General features: G+C 23.6%; 3 protein-coding genes across 3 annotated transcripts; 2 read left to right on the top strand and 1 right to left on the bottom strand.

Annotated features, from left to right (window-relative positions):
• Positions 1-6,860: 6,860 nt before the first annotated feature.
• On the top strand, positions 6,861-8,618 carry LOC122848972 (PR domain zinc finger protein 5-like). The gene is made up of 3 exons (XM_044147469.1): positions 6,861-6,981; positions 7,064-7,812; positions 8,246-8,618. Exons 1-3 carry the CDS (start codon positions 6,955-6,957, stop codon positions 8,553-8,555), a joined length of 1,086 nt encoding a protein of 361 aa, XP_044003404.1. The 5' UTR covers positions 6,861-6,954; the 3' UTR covers positions 8,556-8,618.
• Positions 8,619-9,194: 576 nt separating this feature from the next.
• LOC122849472 (protein Skeletor, isoforms B/C) lies at positions 9,195-11,664 on the top strand. Its single transcript, XM_044148174.1, is given in 7 exon segments — positions 9,195-9,540; positions 9,617-9,899; positions 9,968-10,318; positions 10,381-10,661; positions 10,731-11,245; positions 11,247-11,394; positions 11,462-11,664. Coding segments are annotated over 7 exon segments (1,830 nt in total). The 5' UTR covers positions 9,195-9,491.
• Positions 11,665-12,252: 588 nt separating this feature from the next.
• LOC122848960 (protein fem-1 homolog A) lies at positions 12,253-15,137 on the bottom strand. Its single transcript, XM_044147454.1, has 6 exons — positions 14,930-15,137; positions 14,106-14,601; positions 13,652-13,960; positions 13,152-13,576; positions 12,916-13,086; positions 12,253-12,846 (listed from the first exon to the last, which is right to left on the bottom strand). Exons 2-6 carry the CDS (start codon positions 14,539-14,541, stop codon positions 12,253-12,255), a joined length of 1,935 nt encoding a protein of 644 aa, XP_044003389.1. The 5' UTR covers positions 14,542-14,601; positions 14,930-15,137.
• Positions 15,138-15,145: the final 8 nt, after the last annotated feature.

Genomic DNA, 15,145 nt, shown 5'->3' with positions numbered 1-15,145 from the left:
TTGTTTAAGGTCAACAAAAATTTTTCACACACAATAAAATCTCTATATTATATCATATTTAAATATCATATTAAAAAATCTGGATAATGAGATTTGTTCAAATGAAACGACGATACATTTTTAAAATTATTATAATTATTATAGTTGAAGCACAAAACGAACTTGGCGAGCAAATTTACGATAAAAAATATAAATGCGATCAATTATCTTTGTTCGAAAATTTATAATTTCAAAAATTAAAGTTATTAAGCTAATTGTAAGACCAATACCAAGTATTAAAAAAGCTGGTAAAAGATCCTTGAGCCTGATGGGTTTATATTGCGGCAATTTGGTATTGCGATGATAACTTTTTGTTTCGATATTATTAAAATGTGTAATAATACCACTTCTTATAAGCCGTTGTAAAATAATATCAATTTCATTAGCATATGGTAAGCCATGCCATACTGCAAAACCAAGTGGAACACTAGCTATAGCCTCTGGTAATACATATACATGAGAAGGATCATATTTCTTATTTGCTGTTAAAGTATTTATTACTGCTAATAATGCCATTGTTTTATTTTTACCATTCATTAAATCTTGGAGTTGTTTTTCATACTCAATACTTTCAAATTCAGTGAAAGTTTTAAATTTTATATTTCCAATGTATAAATTTTTTGTATCCTTTGAACCACCAAATATCATTTTTGAATCAATTAAAGCGCCTGTTGTATTGAATCCATAATTAAATTTACCTTTTGTCGATCCTACTATTGATATTGAACAAAATTGTGTTAATGTAAAACCGAGTATAAACCAACACATGCAAAATATTATGTATGAACAACTGACTGGTCGTTGTCTATTTTCCACACCACGGACAACACCAAATAGTTCCAGAAATGATATTTCATGGAATAATATAAGCTTGACAGATATTGGAAGTGCTAAAATAGCAATTATTTTAATCCATTCTTCTTTTGTTACCGGAATTGGTAGAGATTGTTTTTCGTCAGATTCGTCGGTAGGTATAAACCAAACAATTTTTACATCATCATAAGGAATTGTGTAGTCAATATCAATTGTTTGTTGCCAAGGGATACCACCAATAACAATATCATAGGATTTGCTACTGTCAAATGAATTAACAATTGTTTGTACTTTTGTATCATTTTTAGTTTCTGCAATTTTTGATAATTTAATTGTAAAATTTAGATGATTTGCGACAACTTGTAATATCGATAAATCAATACCTTTATATTCATACTTATTATTTCGTTTAACAGTATACATGTACGGTTTATTATTCAAATAGCCAACATTTACAGAACAATTATTCATTTTCATTGATCTAAATAATGTATTATTTATTATCCATTTTCTATTTTGACATTGGCCAACAATCACTGGGTCCATCGGTTCTCTTAGTACATTTGGTTTAAATTCATTACTCTCCATTGCTAGATAATAATTTTCAACAAAACCAATTATAACAATATTTGCTATTTTTTTAATCCATAATAATTTGGTTAATAAATTTGATTCTTTGATGAATGATTTTTTATTTTCAAAATGATCAATCAATAATACTGTATATGTAGATCCACGACTTCCGATTTCATGAATTTTAATTTGCAAATCATCAAGATCATTATGGTTTCTCAATAAAATAAAAAAATCCATTCTTGTTTTTTGCATATTATTTTTAACATTATAGTTTTTAGTTATAACAAATGTTGACCAAATTTTTTGTAATTCTTCCAAGTAAATATTTGATATTTTTATGTGTTTAGTTAAAATAGCTGTAATGATTTTTGGCTGTTTTTTCAAGTGAGAGGTGACATAATCATCAAGACAAGCTTGTAATAAATTTTTATTTTTGATTATTTGATTTTTTGTTGATACATCAATGAGTCCATCATTACTTGCTTTTTGATATTTTAAATTTTTTGAAGCTAATTCTGTACAAGAAATTAATTTAATTGATGTCACTATGAAAAGTAACAATCTCACGTTGATGACAATCATTTTGTTGACTGTAAAATACAATTATCAACATTAAATGATGAGTCATTGATGACCAAAGAGCAATTTATATTTTTTTGGGCATTAAATGTCTAATCAAGTTTTATATTTTTATATGTATATGATTCTTTGTTGTGTTGAGTCAATTTGTATACTGCGTATCCTCGTGATGAATTCAAGCCTTTTTCATTATTGATTATTTATTTGCATATAGTTTGTTTGTTCATGTAATATATGAGAGAAAATGATATTATATAAATTAGTATATTCATATATTTTAATATCATCCCGTAGAGTATAAAACAAAATGTAAAAATATTGTTATAATTTTTTGATTTTCTAATTAAATTGTATTGAATTTGAATTAAAGCAATTTCATATATGACGTAAGTATGTCGCGCAACAACCTGCAAAACAAAAGAAATTAATTATTCAAAATTGACACATTTTTTTAAGTAAAATTTTCCAACTGATATAATACACACAGCAATAAAAATTTCTTTTACGTATATATATAAAGATCGACACTTTGAGATGATCCTCACAATATTTTTCTCACTGGAGATTAATGTAAATGTTATTTTTTTCTACACACAATAATTATATGTATAATAAATTTATAGACATATTTAATACAGCCTGCTAATGTTTTTGATCTGTATACATTGAGGCATGCGCGAAAAAGAGATTCAGGTAAACATCTGACCGAGTCAACGTTATCATTTGCACTCTTCTGTGTATGATATAGAAGTACTACACATATATGTATGCTTGGAACAACGTATGATCCTGCACTGTACGTATATGTATTACGAATTTATAGTAAAATATAGTACGACAGTATATTTTTTTGAAGTACCGCACGTATTTTATCAGACGACCAAGTTAACAATACAATTGCGAACTATGGTTTGTTAATTTATAGTAAACAGTTTTTTTTTTTTTTTTAAACTACCAATTAAAACTATAACTAAAATTTTATTTTAATCATTTTTAATATTTAAAATGTACAAAATAAACATATTTTTTACCAAGAAAAAAAAAATATTTTATTATGTAAATTTTGAATATTATATATATAACTGTAATTGAATGGGATATGTATAGTGCAGGTTCACCACAAATAAAATAGAAGAAAAAAAAAAAAAAAAAAAAAAAATTATCAGTTGAGGAGGTAGTTTATTTAAGGAAGTTAGTTATACAAATCGTATAAAACTATCGGACACACATACATATGTATACAATTAATTGAATATATTCAAAAACAGTTATGTTTGAATAGTAAATTTTTTTTTACAGTTTACAATATTTATTTGAATTTTAATATAACATTTTTAGAACATTAATCGTCACAGTATCAATTGGAGCATCATTAATAAACAATATATTTGATGAATATCCTGATACGTTAATTGTAATTTGTATATTTAGCTGATGATATTATTTTTATCTGCTAACATTTGTCAACAGGATAATTATAAGTACATGTAACATTAAAAGTATAATAATAATAATAATGAAGAGACATTAATCTTTCCCAATTATATACTATGATTTTATATAATATTAAATTTTTACTTATAATCATTGATATTTATTTGATCGTTGATAATTAATCATTAAACAACAAAACATATACCTGCACATTTCCAACATGAATTACATTGAGTAAAGGATGTACATTCAGTTGCCGTTGAGTTATTGGCCTCACTAGTCCAGCACCAAAAATTTAATGCTGCAAGAGTACCCGCACATCCTGCCCAACATTTTTCCTCCTTACATCCAAAAAATGCGGAACAACGTGTAAAATCATCGACTATTCGTTGCCGTAAACTACGAGTATCCTCTACGATAACTCCTCGAGAGTTCACACAAAACAGTGTACTTAAACCAAAAACTATCCATATTAATATGTTCTTCATCTGAAATTATTTATTTGAAAAAAATTAGGAATATATATAATAAAATGAATAAATACTTCAAGAAAAAGTAAAATATTATATGTTTTATTTTATAAATGGATTGTATACTTACTTTAATCAAGTTGAATATTCTTTATATTTTCACAAGTTGATTTTGAAAATTGTTTATTGTGAAAATGGAAATTTTTCGATCCCTTATATACTCGAAGAACATTAGCGATTATGAATAATTAAATTTTAAAAATTACGAATAAAAATTAAGTGCATTTTAATTATGATAAAAAAAATAATAAAAATAATTGTAAATTTTTAAAATTTAATTGCTCATAATCGCTAATGTTCTTTGAGTATATAATGAATTAAAAAATTATTGATAAAAATAAATATTTTAAATAAGCTGATAACATTTTTCAATGGCTTCGACACAAATCAAATGAGACATATTTTTTTTGTAGATATTCAACTAATAAGAAAAATGAGATGTTTAACTATTGCGTGTAGAATTATTTGGGTTGCTACAATTATAATTATCAATTATTGTTGATATTCTTCAACACATAAAAGATTGATTAATATTTTTGTATAACGATGAGCTTATTAAAATTATTAAAAAGTTTAATTTATCTTTTACATTTATCTTTTTTTTGTTTATTTCAGTATAATTATACTAAAAAAAAATATAGTAACTTTATTTTTCACACAGTAAAAAATGTAATTTATTTTGATAATGGTTTCATTATTTTTTAAATGTTAAATTCAACATTTTTTTAAGTGTTAAATTTTAACACTTAAAAAATGTTAAAAAATTAACATTTAAAAAAGTGTTAAAAATTAACATTCGAAAAAATGTTAAAATTTAACATTTAAAAAAGTGTAGACCGATTTTGACATCCAAAAAAATGTTAAAAATTTTACATTTAAAAAAATGTAAATTGTCTTGAAGAAAAAATGTAAATTGTCTTGAAGAAAAAAAACATATGAATTATTTATTTCAATCTTTTCTTAATTATAAAATTACAAACAATCACACAAAATATTAATAATAATATTTATATTCACAAAATAAATTTATTTGTAGTAAAATGGATATATAATATAAAAAAAAAATTGACACAAACGAGCAAAATCATAGGTTAGGTATGACACATTGGTAATAAAAAGTAAATAATTATTTATTTCGAATGGATATGATCTCGATAAAACAAAAAAAAGATGAACTGAAGAATAACTTATGTTTTGTAACTTCTTTAATTATATTATTTATTTTTATAATATGTATTAAACTTATTTCTGTAACACTAAGTTTTATTTGGCGTCGTTCACTGGTAGCGAGAGGGAAAATAATTAACGCAACTCGCAAGACCTAGCGGTCATCTCTCAACTAATTTTTAACATTCGAAAAATGTCAAATCCAAAATTTAACATTTTTTTAAGTGTTAATTGTATGTGTAAAATAAATTGACATTTTTTTAAATGTCAAATTTACATTTTTTCTAATTTTTACATTTTTTTAGATGTTAAAGATGAAAAAATGTTAAATTTCCATTTAACACTTAAAAAAATGTTAAAAATTTGACATTTTTATTTTAACATTTACATTTTTTTTACATTTTACATTTTTTTTTTTACTGTGCATTAATTTATACGTTGGTTTATACATTTGTTTGTTATTTTATTTATAATAAAAAATTTTCAAACAACGATAATAATTAAAAAGGAGTTATTACGTCATTCAGCTTAATTAAATTTTAAAAACTTTAAACAACCTTGCCAGCTAATTGTATGTTTTTTTTTTTTTTTTATTTATAACAACATATTTATATTCTTCATCATTAATTATTCCATTCAATTTTTTATCACAAGTGATAATCATAAATGCATTATATCCATTTAATACACAGACAGGTGTTTTTTTTTTCGATCAATTATAGAAACGACAATTATTGAGAAATGAAAATATGCTCAAAGTTTTTAATTATTTGTGTAATTAATTATTTGTGTAATTATATGTATCGACATTTGGCTGAGGATCACACCCCTATACGAGGGGTTATTCACGACCAGATTTAGTGACACCATGACTACGAAATGTAGTCAAAAAAGACAAATACTACACCTACTACACCTTATAATAACTACAATATAACTACACCTTGACTAAAAAAACAAATTAGATACATTTTCTTCATTGTAATTATTATTTTTCAGCAAAATATTTTTTTTTTTTTAAATTCATTAATCATATATTATGACAATGTTTTATTAATTTTAAATTTAAAGATTTTAAAATAAATATTATAGATAATGCTTTATTACTTTATTTATGATATTAAAAATATTCAAATTTTTAAATAATATTAATAAATAAAAATCACAACTTGTTATCATTACTAATTTCCTATTTAATACATTCATATATAATGTAAAATAAAATCAAGTTGTTTTCATTACAATCGCTCAAAATAATCATGAAAATAATTGTGGTTGTTTTAAAATTATTTTATCAATAAAATAGCAATACCTTGATGTTCAGACAGTTAAAAAAAATGAAAAATAATCTGGCAATTTAAAAAAAACAAATAAATAATAAATTAAATGATCTAAAAAAAATTTTTTTCCATTTATTTACTGATTATGTTTAAAAAGGTTCAAAATAATTTGAATAAATTTCTTTACTATTTACTCATCTATTTTCGTTTTATAAGATAAAGTGTTTTCAATTTTTCTATAGATTATTTTGTAGCTAATTTGTTTCATAAAAAATATTTATAAATGATAAATCAATTACAAAATTGAGAAAAAATATATAAAAGCAATTTGAAAATTTTCAAGTAGAAGAAATCTGTATTACCGATTGTCAACTTAATTTTTCTTTTTTTCTGTGCCCTGTGTGTGTGTGTGTTTGCACTTTGCATGTGTATAGTTGTTCAATAAAAAAAAAAACAAATAATACACAGTAAATAATCAACAATAAACAAATCAATCAAGTTGTAAAAAAAAGTGAATATACAACAAATTAGAAATCATGACACCATTGCGTCGAAACCAGCAGGTAAATATTTATAATATCATAATTTTATCAGTCAAATAATTAAATAATAAATAAACTTATTTGTATTGTTAAAAATTGACAGGTTACAAATACTTTTGATGAAACAAACACCTCAATTGATAATTATAATGGAGCAATTGTTTCGCCACAAAAACAAAGCCAAATGGAAAAACATGAACGAATTTATAAACTTATTATTCAAATTGACAAAATAAAAGCACGACCTGGTCCGAAGAGTAAAAAATCACAATTATTAAAAATGTCAAAAATTCAAGCAATTGCTAAAATAAATGAAAAGATTAAATTTAATTCACAAAATGATATAGAATTAAATGATGATGATTCACCAACAAATTATTTACAATGTGAATTAAATTCTAGTCTAACTGATAATGATCAACATCAACAACAACAACAACAACAACAACAACAACAACAAGAAATTTGTATATTTTGTAAAAATTATTTTACAACAAAAGAACAACTTGTAGATCATATAAAAATGATACATTTTTATTGTAATATTTGTGGTACATCATGTGACAGCAAAGAATCATATGATGAACATGAAAAATTACATGATAATAAAGATCCATTATTGCTATTTAAATGTCATATTTGTTCACTAAAATTTGACTGTCATGAAGCTGTTCAATTACACAATGAAAAATGTCATATTGATGGTTTATCAAGTGATGAAAAAAATAGCACAATTACATTAGCTGATACTAAACAAGTGCAAATAACAAATAATATATTGCCAATACGTGCTTACATCAGATATCAGTGTAAAGTTTGTAAAGCTATTCTCAAAGATGATACACCTTGCAGGTAAATAATATCTATTTTTAATTAAAAAAACAAATTATAAATATCATAATTTAATTCGAAATATTCATAAGCTTTTTTAGTTTAAATTATTATTTTAGTAATGTTAATATTTTCAATTTATTTTCTTGTATTTTGTCAATTTAGAAAGACAATTAGTTATGTTTTTCTAATTAGAATTTGTTTTTTAAATTAATTTTTAGCATGATTTATATTTAACAAGTAGTTTTTTTTTTGGAACAATTATTTAATATTTAAATCATCAATTTAATATTGTTATTAATATTTCTATATAGACAAATTATTTCGATTAAATAATCGAAATGCTTTGAAGTATAATCTACAGATATTTCGTGAATTTCGAAATTGAATTATCATGTTGTAGTAATTTTATTATTAGATATTTATTTGTTGTTGTTTTTTATTTATTTTGCAGAGATCATTTTATACCATATCCAACAACAAAAGACTTTACATTTTCAATACCAGTTGGAGGATGGAAAAATAAAAAATCTCGAGGTTCATTACAAGTTAATAATGAATTAATGGCTAGACTTAACGATCATCAAATGAGTTTTAAGATGTGCAAATTATGTAATCAGTATATTAAATTAGGTGAAATGGAAAAACACATTGCTCAACATATATCACAAGCATATCCATGTCTTATGTGTCGTAAATTATTCATCAGTAATGAATCATTGCAAAATCACGTTAAAACTCATCTCAAAATTGATCCACAATAATTCAATTTACTCAACCAAGTAATTAAATATAATTTTATATTTTTTCAAAATCAAATTATAAGTTTTAACTGCTTTATTGTAAGAAAATTTTTTTGTAACTTAGATTAATTTTAAGTTTATTTATACAAAGTTCCATTTATTTATATATTTTTCGTTTTTCTTCAGTTAAAAAAAATCTGATTATTATTCTCTTAGCATTCTGTGTAATTTGTAAATAATTTTTTAAATTAAATAATTAAAAAATATAAATAACAACAATTATTTATTGACAATTAAATTCAACGTACTCCTCAACAATGTATCGAGATAAAAAATTTTAAACTTTGATAAAAAACTAGTCAAGGTAAACGACTCTTTAAAATATAAAAAAAGTATATATATTTTTCATGATTAATAATAAAATAACTTGATAATAAATTTATAAAAATATATTATTTGTTAATAAAAATAAATTTTCCAATGATCCATCATATTTATAAACAAAATCTGAATCAAATAAATGATCAATTTCAGTTAAAATTAAACAAGAAAAAAAAGTATATTTTCTTAATTTTGGTATATGATGTTGCCCAAGGCTGAAGACAAGTTACTCGCCCTTCTCTGCCCCTCCATAATTTTTCCAATTGATAACTACTTTCACATCCTGATCTTGCTCATGTCTACCAGCTTGAAAATACTGTGGTTTATTGAAAGTAGACAGTTAATACATTTAAACTATTTATTTATTTTCAAGATCATTTAATACCAAGGTGACCTGAATCATCATCACATCATCAACAAGAATCTTTACAATAAATTGATTATATTGATAATATAAACATTCCAACTGGAACTTTCATTTTAATATTAATATAATTTTTATTATGATGAATCAGGTCGAATAACGTTGATGAACGAAAAAAAATATTTAAAATATTTAAACAATTTACAAGTGAAATGTGGTGGAAAGAATCTGTGATATTAGTTTTATGTTGTTTAACTTTTGGTAAGTTTTTTTCTTCAAATTATTATTAAAGCTTTTATGATATAAATGTAAATAATTATATTTTTTTTTACTTCAGTATTAACGCAAGATGATGAAAGTGAACGTAGAGATTTTCCTGGACAATGTGTTTCAACAGAAAGTGTTGATAAAGATTTAAATAATGTTTATCAAGGTAAATGTATAGGAAAATTTAATTCTTATCATCATCAAGTATCTGGTGAAGTTTATGCTGTTGATGAATATACATTATTATTAAAAAATTTTAATTACGATGGAACAAGTATTGATGCATTTTTTTGGGCTGGTACATCAAATCGTCGTGGTTCACAAGGATTTATTGTACCCGATGAATGGGGCAAGTAAGTTTAAATAAATATAAATCAATTTGATTCATTGAAGACTTAATTTATTTGATTTTAAATTACAGAACAAATGTTTTGGAAAGATATCTTAACAAAGATTTTATATTAACACTTCCGGATAAGAAAAAAATAACTGAAATAAGTTGGTTTTCTGTTTATGATTTAACAACTCAAAATACATTTGCTGATGTTGATATACCAGAAGGTTTTGAACCACCAAAACCCCAAAAAATTGGACAATTATCAAAACGTGGTGATCATAGAGTTGATTCTGAAACAATAACAATTGTTGATTCAAAAACAATACGTATTACTGGATTTAAATTTGATGGTCGTGATTCAAATACATATTTTTGGGTTGGTCTCGGTCCTCAACCATCAGCAAAAGGTTTTAAAGTACCAGATGAACATGGATAGTAAGTAAAATATATTAATTTAAATATAAAATTTTATAATATTAATGATAAAATTATTTCAGTTTGGATTCATTGAGAGAATATAAAGGTGAAGAAATATCAATTGAGTTACCAGGTGACATGACTGTATTTAGTATTGATTGGTTAAGTATTTATAATATCGAAACAAAAACAAATTATGGTTCAATATCAATACAAAATGATTTAAATGTTCCACCATCTCTTGTTAAAATAATAAAACACAAAAGAACATTACCAAATTGTGAACAATTACATAAAATATATCAAGTTAGTTGGGAAATATTTGGACCACAAATAACATTTCAATTATCTGCTCAAGTTTGTAAGTATTAAATTTCGATTTAGCCATTATTAAATGATTATAAAATATATTTTATTTATAATTTTTAAGCTAATAATGAATACATGGCATTTGGTATATCTGGTTCATCAGAAAAAAGTCAAATGGAAGGTGCTGATGTTACAATAGCATATATGGATGGTGCTCGAGGTTTTGCAAATGATTATAATATAACAGCAAAAGCACCATGTGCTAAAACACTTGGACAATATAAAGGTGTTTGTAAAGATGAATTAGTTGGTGGACAAGATAGTAATCAAATATTTACTGCATTTCAAAAAGATGGTTTACAAGTTATAACATATAGAAGAACATTAATATCATCTGATCCTGGTGATAAAGAATATCCAACAGATCATTCAGTATATTTTATTTGGGCAATTGGTAAATTAGATGAAAATAAAGAGCCAAATTTTCATGATATTTATTCAAGATCTGATTTAAAATTAAATTTAAATCGTACTGAATCAAGTGATATCAGTTACGTCGTGGTTCGTATATTAATTGGTGCCAATGGATTAAGTATTTGCTTACAAAAAAATCAAGTTAGATGTATGATAGCACAGAGTTGAATTTACAAGAAGAGGAAGACCAAGACCAACTGTTGTTGGTCCATTATGTCTTAGTAAACATGATGGAAGAGACAGAAGACTTGATGATGATTTTCCAACATTTAAAAAATTTAATAATACTCTTATTCATGTTTGTGAATCAGGTAAATTTTTTATTTTATAATAAAATTGTTTAATATAATAATTTATAAAATTTTTTTCGAACAATAGGTGAAGGTGGAAATCTTGAAGTAACACCAAATTCAAGTTGGCCAGATACTGTTTATTATAATTCATTTACACATGCTAATGTTGGCTGGAAAATTCATGTTGTTGATGCTTACATCAAACCAAAACCAAGCAATGCAATTAATATTATTATTAATAATAATATAATTATTATTACAATTTTATTATTAAGTTATTATATATAAAAAAACATTTATTATTGATGATATTTTTCATTTCTTTTTCATACCTCATAAATTAAATATAAATAAAATTTTTAGTAATTAATTGTTTAGTAAAATTTATAATAATTTTAAAACTCCATTACTTTTTAATTATTGTTTATTATTATTGCTTTTTTGTAATAATTCTATTACGATTAAAATAAATTTCATAATTATTGGAACACTTTGTTTATAATTTTATTTTTCGTAGACAAAAAAACATTGAATTTTTAAACTTTTTAAGTCATTTACATATCACGTTGTTGTCATAAGACATATATTGATTATAATTTAAAATTATTAATATTAATTGAGACAATATTAATTGCTAAAATTAATTTTTAACTATATTAAGATAAAATAAATTAGTATTGTGATTTTGTAAAAAAAATTTAATAATATAATTGTGTAAAATAATAAAATATATATTTTGTTTTATTTACATTTAAAAATATAATTGATTAATAATGTAAATAAGTATTATTAAAAATTAAATAGCTTTTTTTAAAAGATTAAAAAAAAATAAAACATAAAAATAGTTGTATAAATTTAAAATTTAAAATTTCTGTGCTATGGTTTGTGATATTCTAAAAATTGATGAAGTGTTTTTGGTAAACCAGTACATGGAATTTTATATTTAAATATTGCTTGAGCTGCATAACAACGTAGACTCATATAATTAACTAAATTAACATTATTATGTGGATTTGATGATATAAGACGTGCTGGAGTATCACCAGCACGATTTGGTGTATCAAGATGAGCTCCATAATCAAGCAATAGCTTAATTAATGGATTCATAAAATTATATGCATTACTTGCAATATGTAATGGAGTTGATTTTGATTCATTTCTTGCATTAACATGAGCACCACATTCAAGAAGAAGTTTAGCAACTTCAGTATGTGGAAATACAGTCATTCTATCGTCAGTTGTAAAATAATTTGATGTTATTGCATTTAATGATGATACACAAAGATGAAGTAATGTATCACCAGTTGATGCTGATCTTGGATTTTTTTTAATTAGCTCACGAACAAGTTTATGTGCTTCAGCATCTTCTTTTTCAGTTAAACTTGTTTCTACTAATAAATATATTAAATGTGTAACACATTTTAAAATTCTATCATAACTATCTTGTTGTCTTTTGTGAACTGGACGTTCCTTTAACAACAATAAATTTAAAAATATCATTAAAATATAATTTTTTAATATTTATTTTTAATTTATTACCTCTAGAAGTTTTCGTGATTCAGTTAATTGACTTGTTAACAATTTAAATACAGCAACAACATCACTAAATTTTGGTTCTTCTTTGTCACGATTACGATCAGTTAATTCATTTAAATCAACCATTATTCTTACCAATGCTTGAGCAGTAAAACACGTGTCAGTATATAAAATCTTTAAAACAAATAATTATAAATTATTATCAAGTAATTTAATGTGTATTTTTAAAAATGACTTACTGAATCTTTTTCAACTCGAATTTCTAATGTTCTTCTCCATAAATCAATACAATTTTGATATCTCAATGCATCAGCATATGAAGCACCACGATACATTAATCTATAAAGTGTATCTTTATGATGTTCACCAAGTATTCTTTCACATATTAATAAACTTTGTATTCTAATAGCATCAAGATCAAGTGCAATTGAATTTAATTCTTCAATTGTTGTAAATTCAATCATATTACCAAAACTATCTCTTTTTGGCATTATTGGTAATTTTGGTAATGGATTATTATCAATTGAATTATCATTTCTTATTTTCATAGCATTTCTCCAGTATGTTAATGCTGTTTGTGTATCAGCATGTTCATCGAAAAATGTTGAACCCATTAATTCATTTGCATCAGCAAGTCTTTCTTGTGTATAATGAACATTATCAACTAAAAAAAAACATAATCAATTAATTATTAACAAATTTTATGTATGAAAAATATTATAATGATAATTAAATTTACCTAAATAATCAAATATTTGTGTTGCACCCTTGAGACATGCTGTTTGTAATGCATCATCATTATATCTTGATTTAAGATGTGGATCAGCATTATGTTCAAGTAGTAATTTTGTTGTTTCAAATCTATGCTCTTGAATTGCATAATGTAAGGCAGTTTTATTTTGTATATCTCTTGCATTAACATCAGCACCATTTGTCAATAAAAATGTACATAATTCAACACTTTGTACTGAATTTATAAGACAAGTACCACGATTATAATTTGGTCTTAATATATCAGCACCATTTTCAACAAGATACTCAACAATATCTAAATTAAAAAATAATATAGTATAAATAAAAACTATAAATAGATGTAAAATTTTATTGGTATTTAGGACGACCTTTATTGACAAATATAAATATATATATTTAAAAGTTCATGGGTTAAATTTTATTAATAAAAAAATACGAACCAAGATGTGTCATAAAACATGCTGAACGTACTGGTGTTGAGCCAGTATCACTAACAGCATTTATTTCAGCTCCATGTGATATTAAACATTTAATAACAGCCAATTTACCAGCAACAGCTGCACACCAAAGTGGTGTTACATGATGTACTGATCTATCATCAGGTACTTCATACATACCACGTTGTTCAATATCAGCATTACATACTGTTATTAAATATTCAACAATTTCTACATGACCTCTTTTACATGCAATAAATAATGGTGCAGAATCATCCTTTATACGATTAACAATATCACGACGTATATTTTTTTTATGCTTTTCAAGACGTCTACGTACAAAATATGATAGTCTAGCACCTGGTGCTGCAAATTTACATTCTTTTATTAAATCTTCAAATAATTGATCAATCACTGACTTAGAACTGTGACTTGTCATTTTTATTTGTTGCTTTTTTTTTTCTTTCTTTCTTTAAAGTCACCTTGTACTAGCTTCAATCTAAAAAAAAAAAATTAAATTAACATTATTTTATCAGGACAAAGTAACAAAAAAAAATAAATACTTTGTTGTCGAAATTAAATCATTATCCTTAAATGGATTTTTTAATAGAGCTTTGTTAAATTATTATTATTTTCCTGTATTTTTGTAACAAAGAAAATATCATTTTAATGTTGATAATATTATGTTTTTTTTTTTTGTAAATTATTGTTCATAATTAAGGCTATAAATTAGAATAATTTAGGGAGTCAAAACAATGTATTATAAACAAAGGATAATTATTATTAAAAAATTAAACAATGAAAGAAAAAAAAATCAATGTACAAACCTGAAAAACTGAGTTGATTAATACGTATGATATTTTTTTATTATAAATATTAAATTTTAAAATGCACAACATTATATATTTGTTTGAAATTATATTATTTTTTATAACGTAATTAATCTACACATGTTGTTTGTTAAATTAGTCAAAATAAAATGGAGCAGTGACAGAAAAAAACACGTCTAAAAAAATATGACACCAACAGTAAACTGACAAGCT

Source organism: Aphidius gifuensis, linkage group LG2 (genome assembly GCF_014905175.1).
Source record: "Aphidius gifuensis isolate YNYX2018 linkage group LG2, ASM1490517v1, whole genome shotgun sequence".
NCBI lineage: Eukaryota > Metazoa > Arthropoda > Insecta > Hymenoptera > Braconidae > Aphidius > Aphidius gifuensis.
Note: the sequence above shows the minus strand (reverse complement) of the source record. Positions and strands in the feature narration are given on the sequence as shown.

Excerpts from the sequence above, each read along its gene's own strand:
- LOC122848972 (XM_044147469.1), top strand. The coding sequence starts at position 6,955 with ATGACACCATTGCGTCGAAACCAGCAG. Across the intron at positions 6,982-7,063 it reads CATTGCGTCGAAACCAGCAG|GTTACAAATACTTTTGATGA; the intron begins GTAAATATTTAT and ends AAAAATTGACAG. Across the intron at positions 7,813-8,245 it reads AAAGATGATACACCTTGCAG|AGATCATTTTATACCATATC; the intron begins GTAAATAATATC and ends TTTATTTTGCAG.
- LOC122848960 (XM_044147454.1), bottom strand. The coding sequence starts at position 14,541 with ATGACAAGTCACAGTTCTAAGTCAGTGATTGATCAATTATTTGAAGAT. Across the intron at positions 13,961-14,105 it reads ATGTTTTATGACACATCTTG|ATATTGTTGAGTATCTTGTT; the intron begins GTTCGTATTTTT and ends TTTTTAATTTAG. Across the intron at positions 13,577-13,651 it reads ACAAATATTTGATTATTTAG|TTGATAATGTTCATTATACA; the intron begins GTAAATTTAATT and ends GTTTTTTTTTAG.